Source organism: Brienomyrus brachyistius, chromosome 15 (genome assembly GCF_023856365.1).
Source record: "Brienomyrus brachyistius isolate T26 chromosome 15, BBRACH_0.4, whole genome shotgun sequence".
Classification (NCBI taxonomy): domain Eukaryota; kingdom Metazoa; phylum Chordata; class Actinopteri; order Osteoglossiformes; family Mormyridae; genus Brienomyrus; species Brienomyrus brachyistius.
The window spans coordinates 3,045,010-3,059,859 of NC_064547.1; the positions used below are offsets into that span (position 1 = coordinate 3,045,010).

The following is a 14,850-nucleotide window of genomic DNA, read 5'->3' on the forward strand; positions in this document are numbered from 1 at the left end:
GTCTCAGAAAGCTTACATATTACTTTGCCTTGCTGGGGGGCAGGTTTTTATCCCAGCAGGCCAGGCGGAGGTACAGGATGTGGCTACTTGTCATGTCTGATCTCTGCTCCGGTTGGAAGATTCCAGATAGATGAAGGAGAATGTAGAGCATTTCCTGCTATGTGTCAATGTCAGAGGTGCAGTGTTAAGCACTGGGAACCAAACAGTGGATTAAAGGAAACTTTTTTGAACTAAGGGAAGGTGCTGGTTTGTTAATTAGTTTAAATACTAGAACTCGTGGCCATAGGTGGAAATTAGCGGGAAAACATCCATCCATCCATCCATCCATCCATCCATCCATCCATCCATCCATCCATCCATCCATCTTCCAAACTGCTTATCCTACTGGGTCATGGGGGGTCTGGAGCCTATCCTGGAAGCAATGGGCACGAGACAGGGAACAACCCAGGATGGGGGGCCAGCCCATCGCAGGGCACACTCACACACCATTCACTCACACGTGCACACCTACGGGCAATTTAGCAACTCCAATTAGCCTCAGCATGTCCTTGGGCTGTGGGGGAGACCGGAGTACCCGGAGGAAACCCCACGACGACATGGGGAGAACATGCAAACACTGCACACATGTGACCCAGGCGGAGACTCGAACCTGGATCTACTGGGTCGTGGGGGTCCGGAGCCTAAGCGGAGAAACTTTTAAAATGGATTTGAGGAAGCACTTCTTTACACAGCGTGTAGTTAGAGTATGGAATAGTCTTCCTCCTAGTGTAGCGTGAGCTAAAACCCTGGGTTCCTTTAAATCAACTCTGAGCTATTAGTTAAGTTCTCCCCAAATGGGCCCAATGGCCTCTTCTCGGTTGTAAATTTCTTATGTTCTTATGTTAATGACTATGTACCATGAATATGACTATGTACAGCTAAGGGGGGATATGGACCATTTTGTGGGACATAAATAGCTGGTAAAGGACAAGATGAGTGTACAATCCAGGTAGCAGCAGTTTAGTTGAAAGTCGAACCGCAAACATGCTCAGTTGCCACAATGATCCGATTGTGGAGCAAAGTAAAGCAACCAACAATCAAAGTCCAGAATCTAGGACACAGAGGTCGGAAAGGCGAAGGCCAATGGAGTTTAAGTCAAAATACAAAGGCAGAGTTGATAAAAGAAACCGTCGAGAAAACAGGTGGGCAAAACAGCGTTCGAAACAAAATTCAAAATTAGAATCCGTTAGCAGAAACAGGTCAGAGAGCAGGCAGTGAGGCAAAACAGAAAAGGCTCAGTAATGGATGAACACACAGTACCGCACCAAGGTTTTAAGGCGAGGAAGTGGGTCTCTATACAGTATGTGTCGATTAATTAGAAACAGGTCATCTCAATAATCAGGTGAAGCACAGCGTGGGAGCACTAAGCTGGGCGTGATGGAAGTTCCGGGCTGGATATCGGATCTGGATTTTTGATATCTGTCTTTTCTCTGTATACTTAGTGCCTAGGCTATGGTTATTTTTAATGTCAAGCCGTCAATCTCCAAAATTCTATGTGGGAATCGGGAAATGTAAAGCTGGAAATGTGGCAACTTCAAGAACCTCCTTCTCACAATCTCACTTGCCTGGTAGTAAACATGACATACATGAATTTTGTCGCCTGCTTGGCCAGTGCATCGCTTTTGGCTCCAGTGTTCCCAGACTGTGGTCCACAGTAGCAGTAAAACCCAGTTAACGTCACAGCTTCACCTCTGAAGATCCTGTTTTTTTTTTCATGTGTTCCTACTGGGCTTTGTTTTCAATTCACTGAGCTGTTCAAGTCAATCAGATTCTTCACCCATTCTCCTAACTCTTTACACCACAAAACTACTCTGTACTCTGTCAGTTTATCCAGTGTTTATAGTTATTTTGCAGCTTTTGATGTTTCGAATTTATATCACATATCCTGAATAAGTCTAACTGTCCTCAATAGGCTGCATGAGTATCATTTGGCACAGTGTTTTCCAATCCGGCAAAATCGTGGACTGCCTGTGGGTCCCCAGGGACCGGATTGGGAAACACTGATTTAGCGTGTCAGCAGCTGTTCTCAGGATTGTAAAGTGTGAATACAGTTCTCAACAGAAGTAAACTATATATGTCTGGTCAGCACTACTGCTGTATGCAGTATATGAAGCTGTGCTTATGCTGCAAGGAAGTACATCAGATCACAAATTCAGGTAGCATACTTGTGGAATGTTGAATTTTGCTTTTTCCGTCAGGTAACTTTAATATAGTACCAGTGACATAAAAGTCATTTATGTCGCTGATAGATTTTCCTTAATGTCCTAAAATTTCTATTCCGGTTCACATTAATATTTGAACGAGGTAGTTACTTCCATTCTTTTTACAGCTGGCAGTGAAATATGATTGGTAAGCACGTCTGAGGTGATTGTGTCACACATATACACAAAACCTTGATCAGTATGTCTCCACCTGTTGTTATATTATCGCTCCATTATTCTATATTTAAAATCAATAAATCAATATTTCAAATCAAATGTGCTTCGTGGTTAGGAAAACACTCCTACTGTAGATGTCATATCCATGTTTAAGGTCACTGAAACATCCATACGTTTACTAATTATCCTGCAATTGTCATAATAAGTTCATAAAATGCAAATAAAGAACCTTCAGCTGGATGCTTGGAATTCTCTAAGCATATAGTTCATTATCATTCGCCCTCAGAACCAGTATCTTTTTTCAGAATAATTGCATGTCTGGAATCCCCTTAAAGATATTCTAACTCTCTACCACGTAGGCTAGCAGTCAGTGCATAACAGTGGTCACAATTCCACATCCTAATTCTTAATACGACTTGGACAATATTGATGTTTTAGGTCACTGTATATCAGAGAGATGCCTTTAAAACAGCCCTCTAAGGAAATTAACTGTTTTGGTGAGATGCAGTGGGTATTCATACAATGGGTGGTGCAGCGCCTACGGGTGTGAGATGGATGCAGTGCTCCAAAAAGCCGACCCATTTGGCGTCAGTGGTGACCTTTCGGGTCTCCCTGCTGCTCTCTGTCATGCCTCCTGTAACCCCTGGCCAAACCCTCCCCCCCATGCTTAGCTGATGAGGAAATGGCAGCTGCTGTTCATAAGGCCAAAGCGTCCACCACAGTGCCATAGGTGTGTTTGATTAAACCAGGACTCAAGTCAGGTAGCAGCAGACCTCATACTGCTCATGTAACCAGGGTGTCCAACGCCATGGGAAATAAAATAAAATAAATAAATAATAATGGATGCTTGGTTTGTAGCTCCATATTACTGTGAGGTGGCTCCTGCCATCTTGCGCAATCACCAATTTTATTGAATCTGGTTACCAGAAAAAGGCATGAAAACACTTAAGTGGCCTTAGATATAACACATGTTTATTGAAAGAATATAACACTGAATACATAACACTGAGTATAACATCTGAGCATATAACACTGAGTATAACACTGAATACATAACACCGAGTATAACATTGAGTATAACACTGAATACATAACACCGAGTATAACATTGAGTATAACACTGAGTATAACACTGAGTATAACACTGAATACATAACACTGAGTATAATATCTGAGCATATAACACTGAGTATAACACTGAATACATAACACCGAGTATAACACTGAGTATATAATGCTGAGTATAACTCTTTTATGGACAGACACTGACCAAGCTATATTATCCTGAAGTTCCTTTAGCCAAAACATCACTTCTGTACACCTTTTTAATAAAATAAAAACATATATATTATTAACATATATGTCTTTTCTATGAGGACACAAGGCAGGAAGACCTTTAACTTTTCAACCAATGAAAATAAAAGGTTTGTTATAATTATAAATAAATAATAATAATAATTTTTATTAAGGTGGATGGAAAACAATGCAATTTAAATAATGATGTTTCATTGATACTTAAATGGCCAAACGTACAGTCGAGCGCGTGAGTCGGGGGGGCGGCTCCGAGGCACGCGAGCGGAAGGGCCGGTACGGTGGGACATGAGGCAGGAGACGAAGTGCACAAAAAGGGGAGGAACCTGAAGGAGGCATAAACAATTACAAAACGAAACACCGCCTAGCCAAAAGTGGCAATGAAACGTGAATCTCTACATGCAGCAGACTAAAGTTGCTCATTAGCGAAGGAGCCATCGGGCCGCCGTCAAGGCGGAAAGTCCAGATCTGAGGAGCGCCTGTATCGTACAAGCGGCGCCACTTTACTTCTGAAGCTTCTGCTCGCTCCTGTCATCTTTAGTCTGAACACTGGCTTCAATAGACGAAAACTCTTGCTTTCAGCACCCGAAGTGCGGACAGTTCCCTTCTCTCCCTCGTATGTACCATAGACGAGCTTCTTCTTTGTTATTTTTAGGGCAGTCAGTTCTGACTCAGCGTTTCTCTTCCAGTTCAGAAAGACTTTGCACATATGAACACCTTCAGTGAATTAATGTTGAAAACACTCAAATAAGGGACATTTCCGACTGGAGAAGAACCGATCTGACTTTACACTCAATATGTACCAGGGGCACTTGCAGGTAAGATGTTTGACGAGTGTGTCGTGTCTTTGCAGAATATACGTGAATTGCGATTAAATTGTCGATGCCACGTTTAAATAAGTATTAAAAAATAAGCTTCGAGGTGCGTTTCAAGGCAAGGGCACCTTCTGTTGAAGAGTGTAAGGTAAACGGGATGTAAGCGAAAACTGTGAACCTAGATTTCCGCAATTAACAGTGAATTCGGCGCAAGCCATCTTTAATGGTACGTGTGTGTTAACGTGTGCGTGTTTATTCTCGTTATTCTGCCCCGTTTTAGGAATTGGCGAGCATCCCTGTCATTTAACCATTCTCATTTTTATTTACTATACCAATTTGTGTGTATAGTTTCAAAAGCGCACGCTTGCTATTTTAAACAGACCTCGGTAGCTTGACGGATTTCATTTGGGAAAATGATGCGACCGGCCGGAAAGCGCCTGAATGGGAATCATTCACTGAAGAAGTCGGCAGAGACGGAGCGCTTTTAACCGGCATTAGTTTGAGGGACGCAAAAAAGCTCGGATACTCTCATTATCTGCTCATTTCTATAGATCTTCAATAGATTCACTCACATTTCTGAACAAAATCAGCTATTACACATAGCATACATAGACCTATACACGCGAATACACACATTTATGGACAATGGAAAAATAGTTTCCCCCCCTTTAAAACTGAGTGCTTCACGATGTGGCAAGACATCAGTAAGCAGGCAAACCACGCAACAGGAGGGTTATATATCAATATACATGTCGAAGTTTAGGACATAGCGCTGTTTTCTGTGTTTCCTTTGTGCGTTACTTGTTCTAGGCTATGGATATGATTATATTTAATTCGTGGTTAATTACTTTATGTCCCATTCCGGTTTTAATTTGGTATTTATTAATGATATTACATATAAACAGCTGATATATAGACACACTATAATACTTCTGAGCTGATTCTTTATGGCACTGCTGACAACATTTATAACTGACAATTCACTGTGTTGGTTTAAAGAAAACATGTTAACATGCTAGATGGGAAAAATGCGAATCGTCCGAAACTCCAGCCGTAATGCATACATGACTAATTTATTTAATCTTGAAAAATCAATGCCGGTGCTTTAATCAAATGCCTTCCACAAAATTTCACAACTACGCTGTCTTCAACAACATTATATATGGAATACTTGAACTTCGTTGATTTAAATTGCATTAGGAATTTTTTACACCCAACGTTGCAAGTGGCGGCGTGGAAATTCCTCATTAATAGGTTAATTTTCTGTATATCTGTAAACACCTTCACAGTTAGTATAGACCTATACAATATTTGTTTTTGGACTTTTATTGGGGTGCGGTTCGGGATCGTATAATGAATTAATGGGCGGGGCAACATGAAGCGTTTAAAGTGACAGGTAAACTAGTGTGTGTGTGGGAGGCTGTGTATGCTCACTTGTGTTTTTATCACCAGGACTTTGCTTCCCTTTACAGCCGTGTTTCATTTAAAATTAATTGCCTAAATTTGACAGCTAAGTCAAAGAGACCTGTACATATCTGATTTACAGCGTACCATCTGTGAAGGCTTTGGTAACACTCCAGAACAAATGTGTACTCTTTAGAGTCATCGCTTCATAAAAGCTGGACGAGCGGATGAAAAGCTGGAGCCTCTCTCATGACCTAATTAATAATTGGTTCAGTTTGACAGGAATTAGACACAGCAGCACTTACACTGGTAATTAGGTAGATCATATTGTGTGTGTGTGTGTGTGTGTGTGTGTGAGTGTGTGTGTGTTTCCTTGCACCTTCTGCCTCTGCAGTCTTTAGAGCGAGGTCCCACCTTAAGGATGGACATGATCTCATCAGGATTGTCCTTTAATGGTTACCTTTATTCCCATCCACTTATGATTATTTATTATGGAGTTTAACTGAACATGAATAAAATCTGTCACTGCGAACTCTATTGCAGCCCTGAAACACTTATCTGATGGGTTAGAAATATGTGCTTCAATAGTTATGTTATATCCAGAAAAGCTGGGCCGTTACGATCACTGAAGAGCGGCTTTACTGCTTGTTATTCTATTGTAATTCCATGTATCAACACAGACTCAGAAACTGGCACGTTTTTGTATGGAAACTTAGCCACTGAATGTCGCCCTGTTTAAATACTTCCAGAAAAAAACACTGATGTTTGTAGAGAGTGACCTTAGATCTGAGTTAGTGTAGATCCAGGATTTCAATCTCTCTCTCAGATTATACATCTGCAGGCACTGTTTGCTCGCCCCCCCCCTCCCCCCCCACATCACAACAATCACACAGGAATGAAAATCCCCCAAGAAGCAGAATGATTGCGCGTATGAATTTTTTTAATAAATATATCCCATTGCCTTGTGGCACATCGGCAAATAATTGTTTCCTTGAACTTGGCGTATACATATTTCACAAATACGGAGGAACTGTTGCTGTCATCCATCCATCTTCCAAGTACGTATCCATTACAGCTTCCCGGGGGGCCTGAAGCCCTTCCCAGATGGCGTAGGGCGCGAGGCAGGGGAACAACCTGGCCGGAAGGCCAATGCATTAGAACACACAAACACTATGGGCGTTTCAGAGACACCAGCTCACCTGTTTTTGAACTGCAGGAGGAAGCCAGTGCCACTTAGGGAGAACATGCACACAAATGCAGAATGGCAGCGAGATTCAAACCCAGCCCTGGAGATGTGAGGTACCAGTACTAGCCTCAGAGCTAATGAGTATTTTTTACATTGTCTCTATTACTAGTTAGTTGGTTGCATAATGATGTGCATAATCTCAGCATCTTACATGTGGAGCAGTTGGCAGTGTAACGATGCTCCATGGATCTCTGGCCAAAACATCTGCCTTCTCCGGTTCACCCTAATTATCCAGGGAGAGGAAACCTTGTGCCCCTCTCCTTTGGTGTCTTTCTGCTGAGACGGAAAAATGACTTTCACGTTATGGGATCACGTTGACTGCTGGTCTGACTCTTACCCTGCAAATACGTTCGATCCACATGGAATAGATGTTTTTTTCTCCTTTTAATTATCTTATGGCCAAATGTAGCTCCACTAAAAGGATTATTTTGTTATTACAGTCAACAAACAGCCTTTATTTCTGTTAAACAAAAACGCTTTTCATAGAATTATCCATATCATAACTTAAGAATTATCTCATAATGTTACAGTATGGATCAAAATAACATGTAAAATTTGACTTCAGTTAGTAATTTAAATATGGTATTAAAAGTTCCTAAAGTCGCTTTGACTTCATTGGTTAAGTGGCCTGAAAGCAGAAACATACAATATACATTTTGGGGGGGGGGGGTAAGGTTCCCTGATTTCCTCTTCGCCAGCACTGCAAATACAAAAATGAAGTGTTCCACGAGTGCGACACAGCTGACTCAGGTCTCAGTAACTGGAGTAACAGGAATAACACTGGTCCAGCCGCGATGCTTCCGGGAAGCAGAGCAGAGAGGCAGAATGAATGTTCTGCAAGGTTTCGGTGCACTTTCACTTTTGGTTTATTATCTGTTACTCCTGTTTCCTGGAAAACTCTCCACCACGGCATAGTATCCCAAAATGTTTTGAATGGTGACTAGGACTTTAAACAGCTATGGTATCTAGTGTAGTAAATACCTTCATATTATTTTTGAATGTTTTAACCCGAAGCAACACAAAGCATTAATTTGTCCTTTTTACTGCAACAAGTCCTGAATAATGTTCTAATTTGGAAGATGCTCTAATTATCTCAACAGTTGTCACTTCACTTTTGCTTTCAGGAGATAAATATTAACTCTACTATCAGTTGACCCAAATGCATGCCATTGGTACGTCATAAACGTCTCCAGACATGTAATTGAATTACATGTACATTACATTGCATTAAAACAAGACCGTACTTGCAGTTGTATGCCGGACAATAATAGGCGATATGTACATTGAATGTGCACTACATTATATTACACTGTAAGTAATGGGTTCACCAATTCTTTTAGCTTTGCCCATTCGAATACCTGATGTATGACTAGATAAGCAAATTAGATCACAATCAACTTAATGTAAAAACCTCAGCTGCAATGCAGTAAGCTTAGCCTTTATCAAAGTGGAAGTGGGGCTCCACGAGGAGGGCTTTTCTCTTTATGTATCCTTGAATAGATTCAGCAACTTAAAAAGATCGGCCTTGCGGAAAATGGGATGAATTATCAGTCAGGGAAAAGCCTTTTATTACTCTCGTGCAAAGGCAAACCTCCAGTGAAATAAAGAGGTTTGCTTTTCACAGAGGTAACTGGACCACGATTTGCTGCACCGCAAAATTAATTTGGTCAACAGTGAGTCTTGCTCAAAGACCCAGAAAGAGCACTTTGCAATCGTGGAGAACCCCAGCATTGTTTCATCCAGCCGGAGTAATTTGATGGTATTCAGACCACAGCTGAAGGCCTGAGCTGCAATTCATTGGGTATTCCTAGTACGTTATTCTCGTGTGACTGCGTATTGCCATTTATAGTTTTTTTTTTTTTGAAAGGTCCTGCTCAAACCAGGTAAAGGAAAATCCATCCAGTTTTGATAACAATTACTGGACTGGAGCTCGCAGATGATGGCTTAGACATGGGCAGGAAGCCAGAGCACCTGGGAGCTCAGCAACCTCAAGTTCTCCTGAGCCACGTGAATCTGGAAGCTGGAAGACGGAACCGAACGCTAACGCTGTGCCTGTACATGCAGCTCGTACTTCCAGCTCATAAATACGTAGTAATACTCAGAATTAGGTAATGCTGGGGCAAACGGTGCCAGCAGAGATGTCATTTTTATAATAAGAAGTATAGGAAGGGACAAATACAGCTCGTAGACATATTGATGTCTCCCGTTTTGGCATCTATTAAATATATATAAATTACTTGTATACTTTCAGGTACAGTCAGTCCTGCGCCACAATACAATTAATGAGAAAAACATGACATACTGAAATACACATGTCCAATGGGCAAAATGGGATTAAGGGAATGCAACTCCAAAACAGTAACTAATGCAAAGTAAAATGAATTAAATAATGCAAACAGTGATACCAGTGGCCAATAATGTGATTATATGCATTTTAAATAAGAAATAAAAATAATACATTAACCAGTTTCGGGTCATGAGTCTGACGAGACGCGACTGGTAGCCGCTTCAACTGAACTTGCTAACTTTTCGATTGCTGAGAGCCAGGGGTAGTGAATCATAACAGCTAGGAATGCAGCAGATTGCGGTATGCGGAGTGGCACTGAAGGCAACACGGTTACAGACAGTTTACAAAAAGTAAATGCAAGATATTTTTAGATTTTTAGAATTTAACACTTTCACCTGTGCAATTCATGGATGCATCAAAAGTTAGATTTTTTTTAGATCTGAAAACCAGTTCGACCGATTCACTGAAAAGAATCGGTTCAAAAGAATAATTTGGTCCCGGATTGGACATCACTATCATACGCTTGGATAGCTGTTTTTGCATGCAAGTAGTATTTCTCACATAGATCAAAAAGCTGGAATGATTTCAGTTTAGAAACATATTGTTCTGTTACTTTTGTCAGAAACTGAATCATGAAACATCAAAGAGATACTGAATTACTGAGGCACTGAATTACTTTTAAAATGCTGCATACTCTTGTTTAAACAACAACGATTAATATTTAGAGTTAAATAATTGCTGTTTTGTATGTTATTAATGTTAAGTAAAGTAACTATGCAACCGTTCCGTGCTAAAATAACCACATGTCTTTCTTTCTGTACCCAAATTTATCCCCAGTCAAATGAAAATGCACGGGTGTTTTCACAGAACCTTGAAGTCGCTCCAGGGCTGCGGGTTCGAGTCTTGGCTCTTGGCCTGCTGATTTAGCATGTCCTCCCTGTGTTTGTCTGTGGGTTTTACTGAGGTGCTCTGGATTCTGGCCACCCGCCTCAGAGATACGCTTCAGGTGAACCGGTGAATCCAAGGGAAATTGTCCTTAGTGTGAGCAGTGTTGGGTGTGTTTCAATGCCCTGTAATGGACTGGCATCCCGTCCTGGCTGATGCTCTGCCTTATCCCATACAGTCTCTGGGATAGGCACTGTACCACAGCCCCTGCAATTAAAAAAAATATATGCTCTATAAAAAACACATCTATATATTTTCACATTGGGGTTAAGAGACCATCCCATCCCATTGGTGAAGAGATAGTATTTTGCCAGATATTAATAGTAAGTGGCAAGTAACTTTATCTAATATAGCAGAATTTTCTTTATTCACTGATCGAGCTTAATATGGTGAAGATAAAAAGGAAGCAGTTTTTCTTCCCCGATTCCCTCTTCATACCGCTTACATGACCCTCCATTACTCCATTAGTCTTTATTTTTATATCTTATTCAGGGCAGCAATTAATTAAGTAAATATTTTAGCCACAGTGTGCAGCCTTGCTGTCTCATCGTTGAACTTATTTCACTTGTGACTGGAAAGTTACCACGTTATTTGCTCAAGGTCCTAAACATATAACCTTTATCATTTGTGTTAAGAAACAAGCATGCAGTATGACACGTTGGCATTTAATATCTGCACAATGCATGTTTTCCCTGTTTAGACACTCCCCCTTTTATAGCAATTCATGCTAGAGAAGAGAAATAGGGGACTCGTGCATAAGTGGTAGGCGTAGTGTTTTGGTGGAGTCCGATCTTGTCAATGAACCATATTTTTCTCAGAATAACCGACCTTTGACCTGTAGTCTCCATGAACACGGTACCCATAATCATTACATGAGGAACTACATTCAGCCCTGACAGCGAAGTGTTTTTTTGTACACAATCAGACCTTAGCATGCTGCTTAATCAATCCCTGCCGCTTCATTTGCCTCGCTGCCTTTTCACGTAATGGGACGAGCTTAGTAATCAGCGGGATCAAGTCTGCGCAGAAATCCAGTCGCACCTCAGAGGTGACATGGCAGTGCCGGTTCGTGACTCTTTGAGACTGTTGAAAATTGGCTTTCCCCTAAATTCCAGTTATTTATTTTGCAGTTGTTCCTGTCCAGACAAAAACGTACCAACTCATCATGGATACCATAGATATAACAATACAAGTTACAACTTAATGAACTACGTGCCGAATCAGCATCAGAGATTTTACTGGTGTTAAAAACAACATTAGCATTATAACAGAGATCCATACAAAAAGGGAATATATGGGGAAAAGGAATATATATATATATATATATATATATATATATATATATATGCATATGTTTAATAAAAGTATTACTGTAGTTAGGAATTGGGCAATATTTTGTGCTTGGAATCATACGCAAGGAAGAAAATATGAACAAGCCAGTGGCAGAGAGCAAACTAATAGTCTAAGGGTTGATCATTCTATGCAATATAATAGATCTATACCATCTATATAATAATAGAAGAGTAACAGTGGACAATATGTGGTCTCCACATCTATGATACCAAATCTGTAGTCCTGCCAGTCATTTATTTATTACCCAGTGCACAGAACTAGACTGCCGGTTCAGTCACTGTTCTCTGTCCTCTGTTCCATGTCCATCACAGAATATCTTGCTCTGACAGTCTTGCAACATTTATGGTCCCAGTCAACTCCAGTCCAACGCACTTACACTCGCATGTAGCATGTTAATGAATGCACATGGCAATAGGTTCTGCCTCAATCTGTCTGCTCCCTGTTATTTTAGGTCATAAAAATAAACAGTTCACTTTTATTGAAACAAGTAAAGTATCACACAAGACATGTAGGCCACCCTCACACATCATCAAGCACGTCGGAACCTTATTTTTCCCAGGTTAACGGATGACTATGGATTAAATTATTGAGTGCTGATGTGAGTGGTTCTGCACACATCATAAATAGAGCGGCGTGCACTTTAAACCATCCACAGTGTCATTGTCGCTGATGCCCTGAGTCACGCTGCTCCTCTGAACATGGGTCCCAAGGACAGGATTTTATGTGGCCCTAAAATCTTAAATGTCTCTCGCTGCCTTCTAGCTTGTAATCAGGTATTAAATGGAGGAGAGAAGGGGCTGGAGTCAGCTGAGAGCATGTTCTTTAATAATCGCATATATGTGGCTGGGCATATCACTACTAAAATATTATGGTGCATAGCTACACTTAAATTAACTACCACATTATAATGTAGTATAAATGAATTTCTGGTAGGTCATTACTATCTTTTTCCCTTTCGGGCCATTACTATCTTTACTAACCATTGTGTAATATTAATATTTTACTATAATTACACTGTGTTTTTTTATTATTCTGGTTGTCCGTCCTGTGTGCCCATACTGCCTGCTGTGTATTTGTTTTTAACCTGTAATGATGTCGTACTTCATACAGTTTGAAGAAAGGGAATGGGGCAGGATAAGTTTAGCAGGTTGTCGATTTAAAAGTTAAAGAAATTGGCAACAACGTCTAGGGCAAAAGGAGGAAAAGACTCAACGCAATTCTCATTGCGCTCCTATGCGCTTAATCGCCAGTTTGCTTGGTATTCTTCCTTGCTTGCTCCAGCAGACTGGTCCCAGGAACAGAAAATCATGTGATTGTGACTCAGTATATAAGGCGTGCAGATACAGCTACAGTCGGGATTTTTGTGAACATTCAACAATGGATGGAATGGACAATCCAAGCAATTTCAAAGGTGTGATGACTGCTGGTGGCAAACATGGCGGACCCAGCATCTCTGAAACATCCGCCCTCCTGGTATCCACACACTACAGTGTCGAGTTTACAGAGGGATGGTGCGAATAGCAAAAACATCCAGTCAGCCGCAGTCTGGCTGCCGAAAACAGCAGAGGAGAAAAGGCAGACTCATTAAGGCCAACAGGAGAGCTGCTCGCGCAAAGACGCCATGGAGCTAACACCATCAGAACATTCTCCCACGTCTTGTTGAATCCATACCTTGAAGAATTCAAGCTGTTCTGTAGACACAAACATTCCTTCCCGGTACTAGGCAGGTGTAGCTAATACATTTGCCCAGAGGATTATATAAAGCTTACCTTTAGAACACAGTGTACATTTATTCACTTCATTAAAACTTTATATATATATATATTGTCTTACAACACAATATGTGGAACTTGGGGTGAATGTAGTGCAACAATTTTTAAGTTAAGATCTTTACCTTCATTTTCAAATGCTGGGAGAAATGAATATACCTGCTCCTGGATTAACTGGGACAGGAAGCCAATCGCTTTCACTTTTAGGGCTTGAGTATCCGCCACATATGCATTAGCTGCTGGAGTGATGGGAAGGGCGCATCGTTTAAGGAGGAGCGAGATGAGACCTGGGAACGAGAGCGTGGAAGAGAAACTGTCAGACAGGGGTCCGGTTTCAGTCTCTGTCTTTCCAGCGGGATGCCTTCAGGGGGAGCGGGAAAGCAATGAGCGGCAGTGTTTGTTTTAAAAGCTGCAAAGCTGAGCGAAACTGACCGATTGTTTAATAGGATATTTCATTTCCAATATAAGGAGAGAATCTTTAACAACGCTCTACAGAATGAACTACGGAACACTGCTGATGGTATGACAATTGAACATTTTATATGACTCTTTGATCACTTGTTGGTTTACTGCTGACCTCTTATGTATACATTTTGCTCTGAGCTGCAGTATAAATCTTGTTCAAAGTACCAGGTCAGACCTACTTATTTCTTCTGGGGGGACACTGATTCATTCATCTTCAACACCCCCATTCTTGAAAGCGAGATGTATGATCTGTACCCGAGCCAAGTCATCAGTGGCGTATGCAACCTATGCATAAATGCAGGTGAGATAAGAAATGGATGGTGCTGCTACCTATGGGGAAGCGTTTGGGGGCTGTTGCATGTTGCAGGCAGCGAGATGGCGGTGGAGATGTCCACAATGCTGCAGAGTGGATCAGTGATGGCAAACTCATGTCTCCCAGAAAACATTTTGGTAGTAGCTTATTGATGCTGAGGAGTAAGTACTAAACAGAGATAATGTTGCAGTTATTTGGTGAATGCAATATTAGTAGCCTGTGCAAAAGAAAACAGGAAATTAGATATGCATATTTTATAATGCCAGCTAAGGTTTTTAATGAGGAGCTGGGTAATATTGCAGTGGTGGCATTAAGTGTCTTGAATGGCGTATGGTAGCAAGTACATCATTTAAAGCACATATGTCACACAGGTTGAACAAGCACTCGACCCCATGTCTACAGCTGCTGTTTGTTAAGGGCTCTGAACATGACATCTAATATGTCTTGGTAAAAATATCCAACTGCATAAAAGAAGCCACTATTTAAGTTTAAATGGCCCATTTAATGAACACAAATATGCAGATT

General features: G+C 41.0%; 1 protein-coding gene across 5 annotated transcripts in view; it reads left to right on the forward strand.

Moving 5' to 3' along the window:
- Positions 1-4,026: 4,026 nt before the first annotated feature.
- pex5la (peroxisomal biogenesis factor 5-like a) overlaps positions 4,027-14,850 on the forward strand; it is a 61,765-nt gene continuing 50,941 nt past the window's right edge. For 3 of the 5 annotated variants that reach the window (XM_048976976.1, XM_048976979.1, XM_048976978.1), the window contains exon 1: positions 4,027-4,546. In XM_048976976.1, the coding sequence (XP_048832933.1) occupies positions 4,526-4,546 (21 nt within the window). In that variant the 5' untranslated portion in view covers positions 4,027-4,525. Of the gene's footprint in view, positions 4,547-13,856; positions 14,068-14,850 lie in introns of those variants that run through there. The other 2 variants (XM_048976975.1, XM_048976977.1) reach the window with 1 other exon arrangement.